This window comes from Cherax quadricarinatus, chromosome 57 (assembly GCF_038502225.1).
Source record: "Cherax quadricarinatus isolate ZL_2023a chromosome 57, ASM3850222v1, whole genome shotgun sequence".
NCBI classification, from domain to species: domain Eukaryota; kingdom Metazoa; phylum Arthropoda; class Malacostraca; order Decapoda; family Parastacidae; genus Cherax; species Cherax quadricarinatus.
Genome location: NC_091348.1, coordinates 5,453,768 through 5,474,283, shown reverse-complemented (window position 1 = coordinate 5,474,283; position 20,516 = coordinate 5,453,768). Strand labels below are relative to the sequence as shown.

The following is a 20,516-nucleotide window of genomic DNA, read 5'->3' as shown; positions in this document are numbered from 1 at the left end:
ATCGTTTCTCCAGTGAGCGTGCCACGTACCAGCTGTATACAAACAGTGTTGATCCGCTGACCCACTCGATACGCCATTTTGCCTTCCAGTTGCTAAAGGTCACCACCAGAGGGCAGGTGTAGCTACTAGGCGTGCGTCCTCTCTCCCCGGAGGTCGAGAGACGAATGTACTGATGGGTCAAAGAGTTGGGTAGTGTTGCTGTTATTGCCATTAAAGATTAGTGTCGTGTAGTTACAAGTGTGTTCGTGTTCCCTTCGTCCAGATTGCTGTTCATCGTGTACTCAAATTCTTGTCATGCTCCGTTTGCCCTGGTCCAGTATACTTCTGACCACCTTGTGGTCTAAAAGATTCAGTAGTGGTTACCTCATTTTCATTCATGACAAGGATATGAAGTTCTTTTGGTGTCTGAGCCATGGAGAGGGAAAGACTGCTGTAGCGAACCCGCTTTACCGAAGACTTGCCTTACAGTAACTTCATTGGGCCCTATCAACAGGCATGTCCTTGGGAAGTAGCTGGCCCAGTGGGCCCTAAAGACTGGCAGCAAGTTATATTGGGTTCGGCAGGACGTGGATGTTTTTCCTCCCCCTCCTCTTCTATTGATTTTGTCTCTTTGAGATAAATCTGTCGATTGTAAATTGTGTACACACCTCGCCTATAATGACCTGCTCACAGCTCCTCCAGCCTCCTTCACCTCTCTGTAGCTTGTGGTATATCACTGACTCTAGTACACATTTTAACAGTTTACCCAGGGCTTTAGCTTTTCTGCCTTTGTCATGGTTTTTAATAATTACCAGGTTATCTTTAACAACCTTGGGGAAATTTTAGTGGAATCTTTTGGCAATAATTTAGTGAGGTATTTAACTGGCACTGGTTAATTTTACTAGATACCATTTATTTTTGAGTGTAACTTTTGTGTGGAAAAAGGCACTTACGTACAGTTTAGGACATTTATTCAAGGAAACGTTTCGCCAGGCGTGACTTCTTCAGTCCTAATACAGAGAAAACTATGAAAACGAGTATATATAGTGGCTGGAGTAGGTGGTGTCGCGTGGGTGGTGGTGATGGTGGTAGTAGTGGAACTAATGTGGTGAGACGGGTGGGTTAGAGAGGGACCTGTTGATATGTTACAGTAGTCTCCAGAATGGGTAATATCCTATTGATTAGCAATTCTGAGATAGTGTAACTGCCGGATTTTTTATGGATAGTGTTAATGACAGCAATCAGGGCAGCTTCTATGCACTTTCGCCGTCTTAAATCTTGTTCCTTAATTACTAGTCTAGCCCCACTGAATTTCATGGTATGTCCAACATCGTCCCTATGTTAAACACTCGCGTTTTTACGGTCATCATTGCTGTAAGCGTTTTGTGTTCCCTGATCTTAACATCCGGAGATCTGGCTGTTTTCCCGACATATACTTTATCACCCCCCCCCCCCCACGTGGCATAGTGCATACTCCTGCACTTGTTCCAGAGTCATTTTTGGGTTTTTGTACAAGGTTTCTAAAAGTAGTTTAAAAGCTGGTGAATATTTTAGTTAGTTTCCTGTCAAAAATTCTTAACGTTAGTTGCAACATTGCTGATAGGTAAAATAATAACTTAGAATTTAGAGCCTTGCTTCAACTTGATTGGTGTTGATCGTGTTGAGGATTCGTGTTGCACGTTTCCTGCAGTCACGTACGAAGTGTAGTGGACTGAAATGTGTAATGTATGTGCATTCTTCGAGGAACTGCGGACTGGAAATTTTGTAAGCTCTCAGAAAGAATCCTATAATTACCCCTCTTAGTTCTGATGTCATGGTGAGAGAAGAAATGTAGATCGTTCTTGTAGGAAGGTTTACGATAAACTTTAAAATAGTCAGTTTTCACCAGTGAGTAGGAGACCGTTGAGAAATGGTAACTGGTTGTCCTTCCCCTCCTTTGGTGTAAATTTAATAGTAGGTTCCAGTGTTGTTAGTGAGGATGTAACTTTTACTGTTCGTTAATTTCATCATTGCTTTTTGTGCTGCATATATTTTTATGTGAGCACTGAGTGACCTATGGTCACAGCACTCTGAAAATATCATTACTATTACACCTGGCAACCCTGTTTGTTGTGGTGTGTGGAGAGGAGGGAAGGTGGGAGCCCTTTATTCCTCACACGAAGTTTACTCTCCAAAAGGCGTTCGGAGAGCGGCTTTGATATGTGTATGGTCAGAGAGATTGGCTTTATCACAGCCTTCCTAGGATGGTTCCTAAGATTCGTCTTTGTAGACAGTGGATGAGAGTCAACAAGTATCGAGGTTTGATGATGACCATGGCTAATTTCTTGGATCATGGCTGTTTATGTTTCAAGGATAGAGGTCTTCACTGATGAGTCAGAGCGAGTGTTGCTCGCTATACTGATTGGTGATGAGGACATTGTGCATAATTACTTAAGCGAGTTGCTTGTGCTCACTGCGGACTTCCACACAGTCCTTGCTGTTGTCCCGATAACTGGTTTCGTTGAAACGGTTCATAGTGTACTTAAATTTTAATTTTCCTTGGTTGTCCAGACTCGGTATGCTTCTGTCCACCCTGCGGATTAAAAGAGCCAGTAGTGACTAGTTGGTCTCCCATATTCTGTATAACCATATGGAATTGTTGGTGTCCCAGAAAATGAACGCGCAGCTGCCGAAGCAAAACATATTCTAATGAACTCGCTCTGTGACACTTTTTGAGATGCCATGAAGTATACACAGACATGTCCTCTGGTAGTGGCAGAAACAGCAGGCCCCACAAAAGAGAAACAAGCTATATATATATTATATATATATATATATATATATATATATATATATATATATATATATATATATAGATATATATATATATATATTTTTTTTTTATTATCACACCGGCCGATTCCCACCAAGGCAGGGTGGCCCGAAAAAGAAAAACTTTCACCATCATTCACTCCATCACTGTCTTGCCAGAAGGGTGCTTTACACTACAGTTTTTAAACTGCAACATTAACACCCCTCCTTCAGAGTGCAGGCACTGTACTTCCCATCTCCAGGACTCAAGTCCGGCCTGCCGGTTTCCCTGAATCCCTTCATAAATGTTACTTTGCTCACACTCCAACAGCACGTCAAGTATTAAAAACCATTTGTCTCCATTCACTCCTATCAAACACGCTCACGCATGCCTGCTGGAAGTCCAAGCCCCTCGCACACAAAACCTCCTTTACCCCCTCCCTCCAACCCTTCCTAGGCCGACCCCTACCCCGCCTTCCTTCCACTACAGACTGATACACTCTTGAAGTCATTCTGTTTCGCTCCATTCTCTCTACATGTCCGAACCACCTCAACAACCCTTCCTCAGCCCTCTGGACAACAGTTTTGGTAATCCCGCACCTCCTCCTAACTTCCAAACTACGAATTCTCTGCATTATATTCACACCACACATTGCCCTCAGACATGACATCTCCACTGCCTCCAGTAATATATATATATATATATATATATATATATATATATATATATATATATATATATATATATTATATATATATATATATATATATATATATATATATATATAATGATTCTTCAGCTTGACATAAACCTGTCTTATCAAGGCTTGGGCACACCCCCCCCCCCCCCATCCTCGAAAAGAAAGTTTTTATTTTTCCGGCGAATATCTGCCGACTGAAGATTTGGCGCGCGCGCGCACACACATCTCGCCCATAATTACCTGTTTACAGGTTCTCCTTCACCCCCTCCCTCGTTTCCCTCCCTCCTCGGCTTAGCTTGTGATGTGGTGGTAAATTTGGAACACGTTTTAAGTTTGCCCAAGGTCTTTCGGCTATGTCATGGTTTTTATAATTACCTGGGCGCCTGTAGGCATCTCCAAGCTTCAGGAGTCTTCGTTTACATTAATATTTTAATGGGGCACGATAGTATTTGTGTTTTTTATATTAGTATATTAAGTTGATTTTTATCCTTGTGTGTTAACCTCTATGCGTTTACAGGAGTCGAGTCACGTGTGTGTGTGTGTGTGTCTCGTATATTTTTTATTTAGGTCGCTTAAGATCTACATTATCAAAGTCTTCTTCAAGTCAAAAACTTGCTATTTTCCCTCTGATCAAACTTGATTTCCTACAGTGATCCAGACGGTGTGTGATCTTGTTGGGTCAAAATTTGTACTGAAAATATTAGTACAAACCTGAGGATAATTCCGCCAGGTGTAGTGGCTGGGGAGCCAGGTCTGGGCATCGCCACCCTGCTGTGCACCGCCCCTCGCACGCCCACGCTCATGCTGGTGGGCGGCGTGCGGATGCTGCGGGCGTGGTCACTCAATCCTGACAACAACAGGCTCACGCCTACTCCCATCTCCCTGGGACTTTTGGAAAGAAATTACACTTGTTTGCAGGTAAGTGTCTTATTTTGAGTGTGTATGTGTGTGTTCCAGCAAAGGACCAATTTGTGGAGGAACTAGTCAGATAAGTACACTTCCCTGCATGACAATAAATATATGACAAGCGGTACTTATCTTTTAACAGCATGATTTCCAGCAGCCGCTCTCTGGAAACCCCTTCGGGCTGCTGTAGTTGTGTCCACTGAGGCTGTTGAGTAGTGAGTTAAACATTACAATTTGCCCAAAAGGAGCGTATATCTAGCATTTCACATTAACTGTGCTGATGAATACTCACTTTGTTTGGATGGATCACCCTCGCCTCACAGGCGAGAGAGATGAATCATAATTTACACTTGGAAAATCCTAGATGGAATGGTCCATAATCTGCATACAGAAATCACTCCCCACGAAAGCAAAAGACTGGGCAAAATACCCCCAGTGAAAAGTAGGGGCGCCATTGGTACACTGGGGCCCAAGACTATTCAACAGCCTCCCATTAGGCATAACGAGAATTGCCAATAGACCCCTGGCTGCTTTCGAGAGGGAGCTGGACAAATACTTAAAGTCGGTGCCAGATCAGCCAGGTTGTGGTTCATATGCTGGACTACTTGCGACCAGTAGTAATAGCCTGGTTGATCAGGCCCTGATTATCTGGAGGCCTGGTCATGGACCGGGCCGAGGGGGGGAGTTGATCTCCGAAATACCCTCCAGGTAGACTCCAGGCAGGTGTATGTGTGTGTTTATATGTGTGTGTGTGAGAGTGAGTGCCCAACATTAGTGTCTGGAATGTGCTAATTTCATACATGACACACACAGATAGACGAGTGCGAGGAGCTGGTGTACGCTTCCACCACCACAGGTGACGTCGTCAAGGTCAAGCTCAGTATAACACCAGGTCAAGGTAACACACTCATTACGGCAACATTATTATTATTATTAATAAAAATAGTAGTATGATCATTTATTGTTTGATAAATAGTCCTACTACCTTAATATAAATATCCAAGAGACTTCTTTGTATTGATAAATACAAAGATCTTTTAAAATTCTTGAGTGAATTAGTGTGTAAAACAAAATTTAGTGAGACTGAGAGAAAAAATCTGGAACTTTTTTGCATGCCTCTGCTGTCAGCTTTTCAAGAGGGTGACGTGGTGCTAGTGAAGGGTTCTCGATTCAAGGAACTGGAGCTACTCTTCCCTCTCCATGTGTATAGGCACGAAAATCGATCTTCTGAAGACTAAGTGATGTTCCTGGAACTATACGACTCACTGTGTTACAACAGTGTTGACACTACGTGGTAGTTATTCCAGCAACAACTGTTGTATCTTCATCTTTCAAGTAAAAGATGTTTTGATGTCGTGGTGTTTAACCTGTAACAAAGAATACGAGTGACTGTCCTTGACCAATGATAAGTTGGATCTGCCTCTTGTCTGCCGCCTGTGTTGTGCCAAGGTCCAACTCTTGGGTCAGAGTGACTACACCATGATAGCGGATCTTCATGTGTTGTCTTGCGGGCACCAGACACTAACTCATCTTAAGAAGGTGACTATGACTCTTCACTTCATCAAATACTTCCTCTCCCACACCACAAACACTGCTGATCACCTTCGAGTACGACAGCAAGACCTGTGATGACTTATAGGTTCTGTACGTACATGATTAATGGTACGGATCAACCCAGATGAAGATACTAAAACAGTAATAATAAGTAGTGGATTTTACGGCCTCGCCTTGACGCCCTCTGCTGAAGATGTCCTCGGTGTGAGGCCGACATATACAATACTCATCTATATTGTTATTTTATCTTCTCCATGAAGCCTCACTTGTGCCACTGACCACCGGTTATTAAACTTTTCTGTTTGAAATCAAGGTTGTCCACACACACACTAAGGAAGCTTCAACAGAGAACCAGTAGTTTTTGAGGTTCCTGTTATTTCTCACTTACCCGTCATGAGTCTTGCTTCACTTTGTCAGTTGCAGGAAGATGATTATCCAGTAATACTGAAAGTGATCCAGCCTGTAGTGTTACAGTATTCTCTAAATTAGTCACCTGAGACATGCGGAGCTTGGCGTTCATTCATATTAAACAGATGTGTTGACTGAATAACATGTTGCAGCTGTTGCTGCCATGTCTGGCCCTTCATGTATGTATTCATCTGTGTGCATATTTTTATCTTTGTGTGGATACATGTATGTCATTTTTTCCCCTCTTGTTTACCATCCTTGCGTTTAGTGCGCCGGAGTACTCAACCTTGTGTCTTCGTGTGTGTTTGTCTAGCTTGTTGAAAAATGTACTTAGCCTTTCTCTGTTTTTTGTTTTTTTAACACAAGTCAGTTTTCAGGCCAGGAGCTGATACCTTAGCTCATTTCAGAGCCCTGTGCTGTCTAAGGTATACTACCACCTCCAGGATGCCACCCACAACAGTCTACTAATACCCAAGTACCTACTTACTGCTGGGTGAACAGGAACAGGAACAGCAAGCGTAAGGAAACATGGCCAATGTTTCCACCGTGCCGGGGATCAAACCACGGACACTGTAAGAGCTGAGTATGTATCCAAAGGGGGATATAGATAAATATGAACCCGAGCAATAGTGGTTTCCGGTGCTTAGAATCTCTACCACCCCATTTCTCTCATGCATACCCTCTTTAGATGGGTCTATTACTCATAGATTTTAGAGTTTTGCTGCCGCGTCTGTCATAACATCCCGGAAGACACCTCTGTTGCCATATTGGGAATTGGTCTGAGAGGCCGAGGGGATGACTGTGTGAAAGTTAACATACGAGAGAGGTACATCATGCCGTCACTACACAGATTGTTGTTGGTCGTCATGCACGAGGGAAAATTTCTCTCTGTATTTCTCGACACTCGTTGAAAAAAATTATCCCTGTTCTTTGGGTAATTGATAAAAAATTCCAGTATTTGAAGCCTTGTAGATTTCTTTTAATGATGCGTGGATATTTAAGACTTTACGCTGGTATAAGAAGATTTTGGATCTTAAACCAGCACCTCTGTTATTGTGGCCTTACGTGTTAACCTTGTGGAAGTGGCTGCATTTACTTTCTTGACAAAGGCAGGGACATCCCACCTCCTTGGGGTAAACTAGTTGCCAAGCTGTGTGTGTGTGTGTGTGTGTGTGTGTGTGTGTGTGTGTGTGTGTGTGTGTGTGTGTGTGTGTGTGTGTGTGTGTGTGTGTGTGCGCGCGCTCGCTCGCTCGCTCGCGTGCGCTCACCCATTTGTAGTCACCAGTTTGTGGTTGAGGGAAGTGTCTCGGTTCTTGTCCCCATTACGGGGGCTACGTGAGCCGTATCATACCTACACTTAAAGCTATGTATAGATCCTGCCTCGACCACTTCGATGTCTAAGATGTTCCACTTCTTGACAAGTCTAAAGCTAAATAAATATTTTTTGATATCTTTATGACTTCTCTGTGTTTTTTAACTTCCAGCTGTGCCCTTGTGTACCTGAGACCCATTTCTCAAACTCCCTATCCACCCAGTCAGTTCCTCTCAGTATTATGTATGTTGTAATCATGTCACCTCTGATCCTACTTTATTTTAATGTTATCAGGCCTAGTTCCTCTAGTAGCTCATATCCCTGAGCTTTGTCACATGTGAGTTTCACACTGGCACTGTATATTCCATGATGTTTGACATATACCGTGTATATTTTTGTGAATGTCTTCTTGAGGTTGCTGAAAGCTACCCATAAATCTGGCAGTCTCGCTTCGACCGTTGTCTGGCTGTTTGTCTCAGGTGAAATGATCAGAACTTTGCTCACCCCGAGGTCCTTCTTGTACTCACCTAGTTGAGGTTGCGGGGGTCGAGTCCGAGCTCCTGGCCCCGCCTCTTCACTGATCGCTACTAGGTCACTCTCCCTGAGCCGTGAGCTTTATCATACCTCTGCTTAAAGCTATGTATGGATCCTGCCTCCACTACATCGCTTCCCAAACTATTCCACTTACTGACTACTCTGTGGCTGAAGAAATACTTCCTAACATCCCTGTGATTCATCTGTGTCTTCAGCTTCCAACTGTGTCCCCTTGTTACTGTGTCCAATCTCTGGAACATCCTGTCTTTGTCCACCTTGTCAATTCCTCTCAGTATTTTGTATGTCGTTATCATGTCCCCCCTATCTCTCCTGTCCTCCAGTGTCGTCAGGTTGATTTCCCTTAACCTCTCCTCGTAGGACATACCTCTTAGCTCTGGGACTAGTCTTGTTGCAAACCTTTGCACTTTCTCTAGTTTCTTTACGTGCTTGGCTAGGTGTGGGTTCCAAACTGGTGCCGCATACTCCAATATGGGCCTAACATACACGGTGTACAGGGTCCTGAATGATTCCTTATTAAGATGTCGGAATGCTGTTCTGAGGTTTGCTAGGCGCCCATATGCTGCAGCAGTTATTTGGTTGATGTGCGCTTCAGGAGATGTGCCTGGTGTTATACTCACCCCAAGATCTTTTTCCTTGAGTGAGGTTTGTAGTCTCTGGCCCCCTAGACTGTACTCCGTCTGCGGTCTTCTTTGCCCTTCCCCAATCTTCATGACTTTGCACTTGGTGGGATTGAACTCCAGGAGCCAATTGCTGGACCAGGTCTGCAGCCTGTCCAGATCCCTTTGTGTGTCTGCCTGGTGTGTGTGTGTGTGTGTGTACTCACCTATTTGTACTCACCTATTTGTGGTTGCAGGGGTCGAGTCATAGCTCCTGGCCCCGCCTCTTCACTGATTGCTACTAGGTCCTCTCTCTCCCTGCTCCATGAGCTTTATCATACCTCGCCTTAAAACTATGTATGGTTCCCGCCTCCACTACGTCACTTTCTAGGCTATTCCACGGCCTGACTACTCTATGACTGAAGAAATACTTCCTAACATCCCTTTGATTCATCTGAGTCTTCAACTTCCAATTGTGACCTCTTGTTTCTGTGTCCCATCTCTGGAACATCCCGTCTTTGTCCACCTTGTCTATTCCGCGCAGTATTTTATATGTCGTTATCATGTCTCCCCTGACCCTCCTGTCCTCCAGTGTCGTCAGGCCGATTTCCCTCAACCTTTCTTCGTAGGACAATCCCCTTAGCTCTGGGACTAGTCTTGTTGCAAACCTTTGCACTTTCTCTAATTTCTTGACGTGCTTGACCAGGTGTGGATTCCAAACTGGTGCTGCATACTCCAGTATGGGCCTGACGTAAATGGTATACAGAGTCTTGAACGATTCCTTACTGAGGTATCGGAACGCTATCCGTAGGTTTGCCAGACGCCCGTATGCTGCAGCAGTTATCTGATTGATGTGCGCCTCAGGAGATATGCTCGGTGTTATACTCACCCCCAGATCTTTTTCCTTGAGTGAGGTTTGCAGTCTTTGGCCATCTAGACTATATTGTGTCTGCGGTCTTCTTTGCCCTTCCCCAATCTTCATGACTTTGCATTTGGCAGGGTTAAACTCAAGGAGCCAGTTGCTGGACCAGGCTTGTAGCCTGTCCAGGTCTCTTTGTAGTCCTGCCTGATCCTCGTCCGATTTGATTCTTCTCATTAACTTCACATCATCTGCAAACAAGGACACTTCTGAGTCTATCCCTTCCGTTATGTCATTCACATATACCAAAAACAGCACAGGTCCTAGGACTGACCCCTGTGGAACCCCGCTTGTCACAGGCGCCCACTCTGACACCTCGTCACGTACCATGACTCGTTGTTGCCTCCCTGTCAGGTATTCTCTGATCCATTGCAGTGCCTTTCCTGTTATGTGTGCCTGATCCTCTAGCTTTTGCAGTAACCTCTTGTGAGGAACTGTGTCGAAGGCCTTCTTGCAGTCCAAAAAAATGCAGTCGATCCACCCCTCTCTCTCTTGTCTTACTTCTGTCACCTTGTCATAAAACTCCAGTAGGTTTGTGACACAGGATTTTCCTTCCCTGAAACCGTGCTGGTTGTCAATTATACACTTGTTTCTTTCCAGGTGCTCCACCACTCTCCTCCTGATGATCTTCTCCATGACTTTGCATACTATACACGTTAGTGATACAGGTCTGTAGTTTAATGCCTCATGTCTGTCTCCCTTTTTAAAAATTGGGACTACATTTGCCATCTTCCATACCTCAGGGAGTTGCCCAGTTTCAATGGATGTGTTGAAGATCTTTGTTAATGGCACACACAGCATCTCTGCTCCCTCTCTAAGGACCCACGGAGAGATGTTGTCTGGTCCCACCGCCTTTGAGGTGTCAAGTTCACATAGCAGCTTCTTCACCTCCTCCTTGGTTATGTGTACCTCATCCAGCACTTGTTGGTGTACCCCCCTGTTCTGATTTCCTGGAGTCCTACTGGTTTCCACTGTAAATACTTCTTTAAATCTCGTGTTGAGCTCCTCACATACCTCTCGGTCGTTTCTTGTGAACTCCCCATCACCCTTCCTCAGTCTGATTACCTGGTCCTTGACTGTTGTTTTCCTCCTGATGTGGCTATACAACAGCTTCGGGTCAGACTTGACTTTCGATGCTATGTCATTTTCATATTGTCGCTGAGCCTCCCTTCTTATCTGTGCATATTCGTTTCTGGCTCTTCGGCTAATCTCTTTATTTTCCTGAGTTCTCTGTCTTCTGTACCTTTTCCATTCTCTAGTACACCTAGTTTTTGCCTCCCTACACCTTTGGGTGAACCAAGGACTCGTTCTGTTCTTCCCATTATTTCTGTTTCCCTTGGGAACAAACCTCTCCTCTGCCTCCTTGCATTTTGTTGTCACATAGTCCATCATTTCTTGTACTGGTTTTCCTGTCAGTTCCCTCTCCCACTGAATGTCTTGCAGGAAGTTCCTCATGCCTGAGTAGTTCCCCCTTTTGTAGTTTGGTTTTTCCCATCCTATTCCTGCTACTCTCTCCACTTGAAGCTCAACTATGTAGTCAAAGCACAGAACCACATGATCACTAGCTCCTAGGGGCCTTTCATACATGATATCCTCGATGTCCGAACTACTCAAGGTGAATACAAGGTCCAGTCTTGCTGGATCATCCTCACCTCTCTCTCTGGTAGTGTCTCTAACATGTTGATGCATGAGGTTTTCCAGTACCACATCCATCATCTTGGCTCTCCATGTTTCGGGACCCCCATGGGGCTCCAGGTTTTCCCAGTCAATCTCCTTGTGATTGAAATCACCCATAACTAGTAACTTTGCTCCCCCCATGTGTGCTCTTCTGGCCACCTCGGCTAGTGTGTCGACCATTGCTCTGTTGCTCTCATCGTATTCTTCTCTTGGCCTCCTGCAGTTCTGTGGTGGGTTGTACATTACTGCAATTATCACCTTATGTCCCTCAGACTGGATTGTTCCTACTAAGTAGTCCCTTTCGCCCGTGCCATCCATTCCTTCCATTTTCTCAAAACCCCACTGGTTTTTAATGAGCAGTGCAACTCCTCCTCCCCCTCTCCTCCCTCTGTCTTTCCTGAGGATTTGATATCCGGGTGGAAAGATTGCATCTGTTATCATTCTGGTGAGTTTTGTTTCTGTGAGTGCTATTATGTCTGGGGATGTCTCCTTGATTCTTTCATGCCACTCCTCACACTTATTTGTTATTCCATCTGCATTTGTATACCACACCTTCAACTTCTTTTCTAAGACTGTGGTCTGGGGGGTATATTGGGGTTGGGGAAGTGGGAGACCTGATAAGGAACTATGGGTGGTTGCTGTGGGGGTGGAGTTTGTAATGCAGTGGGTGGGGGCATTGGATATGGCATGGGTGTTTTGGTTTAGAATGTTTGGTTGCACTGGGGTTGACCTGGTTGGGGGGCTTCTATAGGAAGTTGTGAGGGAGGCTGTATTTGATCTTCTTCCTGGGTCTGGGATCTCCTGTCTGTCTCCTCCATCCCCTCTCTTTCCTCCTTTCGCCTTTGTACCATCTCTCTCAGTTTCTGCCTTTCTTCTCGTGTTCTGTCGCGGTCGAGATACACCTTCCTGTATGCCGGCATGTCCCTTAATCTTGCTTTCTCCTGCAGGATCCTGTTCCGATTCGGTTCTGCCTTGAAAGTCACTTTCACTGGCTGGGTTCTTCTTCTTGCAAACCCCCCTATTCTCTGAAAATTTTTCAGCTGGGTCATGTCATCTTCTCTTATTGCTTTTATGATGCTTTCAATTGCTTTTTTTTTCCCTTGTTTTCTTGCTTCATATGTTTCCCCTTCAACTTCCTGGAGCCCATACACAAAGACTGACCTCTCCCTTTCATTCTCCCACTGCATATCCTTGTGTATCCACTCATTCAATTTAATTTCCTCCATTGCAGCTTTCCTTTCTTCAGTTTCACTATCTATTGTACTTGGGCTCAGTGGCCTGTCATTTTCCCTTCTCGGCTTTCCCTGGGCTCTGCTGTGGTCTGTTAGGGCCTCCACATATAGCTTAGCTCTTTCATTTACTACAGTCCCCTCTGATAGAGCTTCTACATGCAGTTTTGCTCCTTCTTTCCCTACAGTCCCCTTATTTGTGACTGAGGTAGCAGTCTCTGATGTCATTCCCAAAATGTTCTTTAGTTCTTTAGGCTGTTTCAGATTTTTCAGTTCCTCTTCTAATCTCTGTATCCTAGCCTCTGCTGCTATGACTTGCATCTCCCACTTCTTGCTTTCCATATCTATCCTCTCTTCCATTCTCATGCTAAATTCTTCTAGTTTCTTTTCCCATTCATGTTCCCTTTTTGTGAGCTCTGCTGCCCAATCTTCCTTTGCAGATTCATCCTCTTGTCCCTTGGTTTTCCTTCCTGCTCTCTGGCAACCCATTTTTTTTTATTTTGATTGCCTCAGAATGGAAAGCTTATGTAATTCTGTGTGTTAGGTTAGTAGTGTGTTTGTCCGAGTGTGGGGGGGGAGGTAGACGAGGAACTGTGGACAGTGGCTATATGGGAAAGGTTTGGGGAGGGGGATTTAGGTGGGAATATGGGGAATGAGAAGGAGGAGAAGCAAGGGGGAGAATGTGAGAGGGAGAGGGGGGAAGGAGGGAGAGGTGGGGAGGAGGAGGGTGAATGAGAGAGGGGGGGGAGGGGGAAGGAGTGAGAGGAAGGAGTGAGAGGTTGGTGGGGGGGGGGGTGTGTGTGTGAGTGTGTGTGTGTGTAGTGTGTGTGTGTGTGTGTGTGTGTGTGTGTGTGTGTGTGTGTGTGTGTGTGTGTGTACTCACCTAATTGTACTCGCCTATTTGTGGTTGCAGGGGTCGAGACTCAGCTCCTGGCCCCGCCTCTTCACTTATCGCTACTAGGTCCTCTCTCTCTCTGCTCCATGAGCTTTATCATACCTCGTCTTAAAACTATGTATGGTTCCTGCCTCCACTACTTCACTTGCTAGGCTATTCCAATTCCTGACAACTCTATGACTGAAGAAATACTTCCTAACATCCCTCTGACTCATCTGAGTCTTCAGCTTCCAATTGTGACCCCTTGTTGTTGTGTCCCATCTCTGGAACATCCTGTCTCTGTCCACCCTGTCAATTCCTCTCAGTATTTTGTATGTCAGTATCATGTCTCCCCTGACCCTCCTGTCCTCCAGTGTCGTCAGGCCGATTTCCCTTAATCTTTCATCATAGGACATTCCCCTTAGCTCTGGGACTAGCCTTGTTGCAAACCTTTGTACTTTAACTTCTTGACGTGCTTGACCAGGTGTGGGTTCAAAACTGGTGCTGCATACTCCATTATGGGTCTGACGTACATAGTGTACAGTGTCTTGAACGATTCCTTACTAAGGTATCTGAATGCTGTTCTCAGGTTTGCCAGGCGCCCATATGCTGCAGCAGTTATCTGGTTGATATGTACCTCCGGAGGCGTGCTCGGTGTTATGGTCACCCCAAGATCTGTCTCCTTGAGTGAGGTTTGTAGTCTTTGGCCACCTAGCCTATACTCTGTCTGCAGTCTTCTTTGTCCTTCCCCAATCTTCATGACTGCATTTGGTAGGGTTAAATTCGAGGAGCCAGTTGCTGGACCACGCGTCCAGCCTGTCCAGGTCTCTTTGTAGTCCTGCCTGATCCTCATCTGATTTAATTCTCATTAACTTCACATCATCTGCGAACAGGGACACTTCAGAGTCTATTCCTTCCGTCATGTCGTTCGCTCGTCACAGGCGCCCACTGTGATACCTCATCACGTACCATGACTCGCTGTTGCCTCCCTGTCAGGTATTCTCTGATCCATTGCAGTGCCCTCCCTGTTACATGCACCTGATCCTCCAGCTTCTGCACTAATCTCTTGTGGGGAACTGTGTCAAAGGCCTTCCTGCAGTCTAGGAAAATGCAATCTACCCACCCCTCTCTCTCGTGTCTTACTTCTGTTACCTTGTCATAAAACTCCAGGAGGTTTGTGATCCTGTCTCCTTTCTTAAAAATGGGGACTGTGTTGTGTGTGTGTGTGTGTGTGTGTGTGTGTGTGTGTGTGTACTCACCTATTTGTACTCACCTATTTGTGGTTGCAGGGGTCGAGTCCTAGCTCCTGGCCCCGCCTCTTCACCGGTGGCTACTAGACCCTCTCTCTCCCCGCTCCATGAGCTTTATCAAACCTCGTCTTAAAACTGTGTATGGTTCCTGCCTCCACTACGTCATTTTCTAGGCTATTCCACTGCCTTACAACTCTATGACTGAAGAAATACTTCCTACTATCTCTCTGACTCATTTGTGTCTTCAACTTCCAATTGTGGCCTCTTGTTTCTGTGTCCCCTCCCTGGAACATCCTGTCCTTGTCCACCTTGTCTATTCCACGCAGTATTTTATATGTCGTTATCATGTCTCCCCTGACCCTCCTGTCCTCCAGTGTCGTCAGGCCGATTTCCCTTAATCTTTCTTCATAGGACATTCCCCTTAGCTCTGGAACTAACCTTGTTGCAAACCTTTGTACTTTCTCTAGTTTCTTGACGTGCTTTATCAAGTGCGGGTTCCAAACAGGTGCTGCATACTCCAGTATGGGCCTGACATACACGGTGTACAGTGTCTTGAATGATTCCTTACTAAGGTGTCGGAATGCTGTTCTCAGGTTTGCCAGGCGCCCATATGCTGCAGCAGTTATCTGATTGATGTGTGCTTCCGGAGACATGCTCGGTGTTATACTCACCCCAAGATCTTTCTCCTTGAGTGAGGTTTGCAGTCTTTGGCCACCTAGCCTATACTCTGTCTGTGGTCTTCTGTGCCCTTCCCCTATCTTCATGACTTTGCATTTGGCAGGATTAAATTCGAGAAGCCATTTGCTGGACCAGGTGTCCAGTCTGTCCAGGTCTCTTTGAAGTCCTGCCTGGTCCTCATCAGATTTAATTCTCCTCATTAACTTCACATCATCTGCAAACAGGGACACTTCTGAGTCTAACCCTTCCGTCATGTCGTTCACATATACCAAAAATAGCACTGGTCCTAGGACCGACCCCTGTGGGACCCCGCTCGTCACAGGTGCCCACTGTGATACATCATTACGTACCATGACTCGTTGTTGCCTCCCTGTCAGGTATTCTCTGATCCATTGCAGTGCCCTTCCTGTTATATGCGCCTGATGCTCTAGCTTCTGCACTAATCTCTTGTGAGGAACTGTGTCAAAGGCCTTCTTGCAGTCCAAGAAGATGCAATGTGTGTGTGTGTGTGTGTGATTAGGGTGGGTTTTGAAAACTGCTGCGTCCTTTCTAAGGGACCTAGCCATCTCGAAACACCTTTTATCCTCCCTTATTTACGCCTATGATGCTACCACATCTTCTAATATCGTTCCTTCTTAGTCCTTGCATAATAATCACACCTTAACATTTTTTGTTTACATTTGTTCACCCATTTGTATGAATTATTCCCTTTATAAATTTACATAGTTGTCTTTCCACTTCTTTCCTGTGCGGTGGTTGGCGGTGTGTGGCTGGTCCAGCAGCAGTGGGAGTAGCAGTGCTAGTGTCAGTGATGGCACCCAGACCCACGCCCACACCAGGCGCGCCCACACTCATCCGCGCCCCAACACCAGGTGAGTCTGAGAAGGCAGTGTGGCGGGGCAAATCTCGCTTCCCCTAGGCATGTGCCCCTAGACACAGAAAGAGAGGAAGAAACGGAGAGGGAAGTTGTCAAAGTAGGATGGATGCACACATAGGGACACACACATGTATACAAGAGGACAATAGATAAAAACAGAAAAATAATACAAGAGGCAGGCTGGTGTATTGGTGCATCACTCGCTCTTGTCGCTCGATCACTAGCACACTCAACTCGCACACTAAGGTCCGGGGGTCGATCGCCGGTACGGGTGGACACGTGTTTCCTTAGGAAACCTGTTGTCTATGTTCATCTATCAGTAAAATAGGTATGTGTTAGTCGACCGGTGTGGGTCGCATCCTGAAACAAAACTGACCTAATTTGCCCGAAATGCTCATCATAACAAGCGACTTTCTATATAGTAGCATGTCACTGATGTCAGCTAGGACTGTATACCTTGTACATATATTGTAGAAATAAAGATTTATTATTGTTACTATTATATTTTGGTTACCGTGTGATTCGAGAAAGGTATCCCCCCGTATTCTATAAGATCAGCCTCCTCTACCTCAGTGACCCCTCAAGGGATTTTCCTTGACGCTGGTGAAGGGCTCGTGATCTAGGAAACTGAATTTGTGGTCCAGTTCCCCGAATTAAACCTAAATGTCTTCCATTCCCCCTACCTGGAGTTTACCTGGAGAGAGTTCCGGGGGTCAACGCCCCCGCGGCCCGGTCTGTGACCAGGCCTGTATAGGCACTGTATAACCTCTAATAATGTACCTCAATACATGCACAAAGAATAGTATAGAGTGGTTATACTCCAGTGCAGCAAAATATGCGTATAAACTTGTATATGCATATTTACGTATGTGTTGTGTATGTGTTTGTATGAATGTATGCATGTGTATGTGTAGGCATGGATATGTATATTTACATGAACACCCTTTACATAAGTATGTGTACGTACAGTAGACGTATGTGTGTGTGTATGTATTGTCTGTACGTATAAATGTATCTGTGCATGTATGTATTAGCGTATGCAACATTTATTTGTGTATTCGTGTATGTATTGTTTATAAGTATGAATGCATATATTTATGTATACATGCATTCTTGGGCAAGTGAATTCACATGTATGCATGTGTATAACGTGTCCATCACAGCTACTAATACTACCATCCTCGCCACTACCACCAGCACCACTACCAACATTACCACCACTACCAACATTACCACCACTACCAACATTACCACCACTACTACCATTACCACCACCACTACTACCATTACCAGAACTGCAACCATTACCCCCAGCGCCACTACCACCCCCACCACCACTACCAGCAGCACCACTACGACCGTCAACACAACTACCCCCATCACCACTACTACCACCATCATCACTACCACCTTCACCACTACCCCTAATCACCACCCCCTAATCACCACCACTTCACCATCATTGTTACTATCACCACTGCCACCATCACCACCACCACTATCACCATTGCCATCACCACCACCACTATCACCATTGCCATCACCACCACTGCCACCATCACCATCACTACTGCTGCCACCATCACCACCACTACCACCATCACCACCACCACCACCACCATCCCCAACCCTACAACCAACATGCGCCTGTACATATATGTGAATCTATAATAATGCAAGGTTAAACACTCGCTGACACCCGAAACTCTCATACCAGACAAAAGATGATTTTGAAAAAATAAATCCGTGAAAAATGGAGCAGAGAACACTTGCACATGTCAACTGCTGTACGAACTTTCATCCAGTTATCCAGGGTTTGAAATGGGAAGCTGGGTAAGTAAAGTGTTCAGAATTTGAATGGGATCGAGTGAGATTTTCTCGAGTTATGACTGAGAGAAAATCGGTAAATTGGAGGAAGAGAACAAAATCAGCCTTCCTCTTATGTCCTTGAGTTTGTATAGCGTAACGTCTACAAATAAAGATACCCAGATGTTGCACATGTCTAATTATCTTGTAGGTATTGTGTAAACATTTGGGATGTTTTCTTACACCTGCTGTCCGTGTTCACCTAGCAGTTAGTAGGTACCTGGGTGTTACCCGACTGATGTGAATCACATCCTGAGGACAAAATTAACTTAAGTTTTCCGAAATGCTCTGCATAACACGTTCACCGCCATTCATTGTCACTGTCTTGCCAGAAGAATGTTGAAATAGCAGTTCAGATGGTCCTCCGAATTACATCATCCTCACCCTTCCTTTACAAGGCAGACATTGTACTTCCCACCACCATAACTAAAGTCCGGCTAACCAGTTTCTCAGAATCTCTTCAGTAAGTGTTACCTTGCTCACAGTCCAACAGCCTGTCACGTCACAAAAAATCACTTACCTCCACTCACTCAAAGCTAACTCGCTCACACAAGTCTGATGTTCAAGCACCTAGCATTCAAAACTTGCTGCACAGCCTCAAAAATAAACTGAACACAGTCGAACCTTCTATACAGTTCACTCTTGAAGAATTAACGGCAAATAGCCTCCTTGACGTCCTGCTCATTAATAAGAGAGTCATCTCTGGTTTAAGGTATAAAACCCTGGAAACAAACGTGACCTTACTCTGTACTGTTAAAACCACCACCTGAGAAAATAAAGCACAATCATTTTGTCCCTCGGAGCCTACAAGAGCTCCAGTCAGGTAAATCTTGACAGAATGTGACATCTTTAAATAATCTGTATGATACTCGCAGCTTCTCGTACACATTATCCGAGACCTCAGAAACCGAGCACAATAAATACTTGCTATATATAACAAAGACAGCACTAATAGATTTATCTCCCCTTCAAGCCACACCACGGAATACATCACACCAACACTCTCCTGCAGTAATAGGAGTTGCAACCACACCATAAAGCACACTTACAGACCTTGGCAGTCACAAACCCAACCACTCGAACCTGCAACAGGAATACAGGAACACCAGACTGCGTCTAGAACCCAGCACGGAAGAAGCTGCATTAATACCGAGACAAAACACGATCAAAATACCAGTAAGCTACAACTAAAGTAAATACATAAACAATCTACATTAGGTTTCCTGCACACAAAAGATGAAGTATCTAGCAGGCATCCCTCAGTGCTTCAGTAGGCCACCTGCTGCCCACTACTCGCCTGCTTATATCTAGCAGAACTATGAGTATTGTGAATCATTTTGCATTGAACGTGAAACGTTCAATACAAAATGTGTCTTCAGCTTAGAAAATCCTAAGGAATGTTTTTAACATTGATTCTTCCATTATCCTTATATTTATCTAAGCACATAACTCAAATTTAACCAGAAGATCTCGTATAACCCGCCAACTGTACTCCCTCTATCATGGCAAACTAAGAGTATTGTTGGAGTTACGTATTTTATTGATAATTACGCGCTTAGTTATGATTATAATAGTATTGATAATCACTGTTAACTCAGGGTTCAAACTTTTAACATACTGACATATCATTGTAACGCATTCTTTTTCAGACAACTCATTCACTCCTGGCTTTGTCTCCCATCATAACTGAACTCATTTTAAACATGTTCTCACGCCACACCTGGCCTTTCACCACACCTGGCCTTTCACCACACCTGGCCTTTCACCACACCTGGTCTCTCACCACACCTGGTCTCTCACCACATTCGGCATCTCGTCATACTTGGCTCCGCTACCCTAGAAGTTCAACTAGATTAACATACAAAATAGTTGACAATTAGAACATACATACGAGTCTTAGAAAACAAGATAATAGACAAGGGCGTAACACATTACTTAGAAGTTCGCGTTCTGAAGGGGTAGCATTATCTTACACAAGGTGTCATCTTGCCAGAAGGTGATGACCAATAACAGTAGATACACAGCTGGAGCGAGGGCAGGTGGTGGTGAGAGTCGGGGCAGATGAACCATGAGAGCGCCGCTACGGGAATGGGGAATAATATTAAAGGAGTATAATAATAAACCCTTATCATAACCCAGGTCGCGGGGGTCGTTGACCTCCAGAACACCTCCAGGCAGTCAGGTAACTCTGTTCAGGATGGATAGAGATCTGTACTTATCGCAAACGTTGCATGACGTTTGATCTGACCACTCACGCAAGTGAGTGATCAGATGCTGGAATCCAGTTTCCTTCCAGAGTACATTGACCTGGTGCCATAGTGTTTACTTCCTCCAGAGTGCATTCA

The 20,516-nt window shown here is 44.9% G+C and overlaps 1 protein-coding gene across 1 annotated transcript in view; it reads left to right on the top strand.

Moving 5' to 3' along the window:
• LOC138854387 (cilia- and flagella-associated protein 52-like) overlaps positions 1 to 20,051 on the top strand; it is a 49,220-nt gene extending 29,169 nt beyond the window's left edge. The window contains exons 3-7 of the mRNA XM_070097277.1: positions 4,201 to 4,388; positions 5,190 to 5,274; positions 16,211 to 16,300; positions 19,223 to 19,347; positions 19,821 to 20,051. Coding sequence (XP_069953378.1) covers positions 4,201 to 4,388; positions 5,190 to 5,274; positions 16,211 to 16,300; positions 19,223 to 19,347; positions 19,821 to 20,051 — 719 coding nt within the window. The remainder of the gene's footprint in view (positions 1 to 4,200; positions 4,389 to 5,189; positions 5,275 to 16,210; positions 16,301 to 19,222; positions 19,348 to 19,820) is intronic.
• The last annotated feature ends 465 nt before the right edge of the window (positions 20,052 to 20,516 follow it).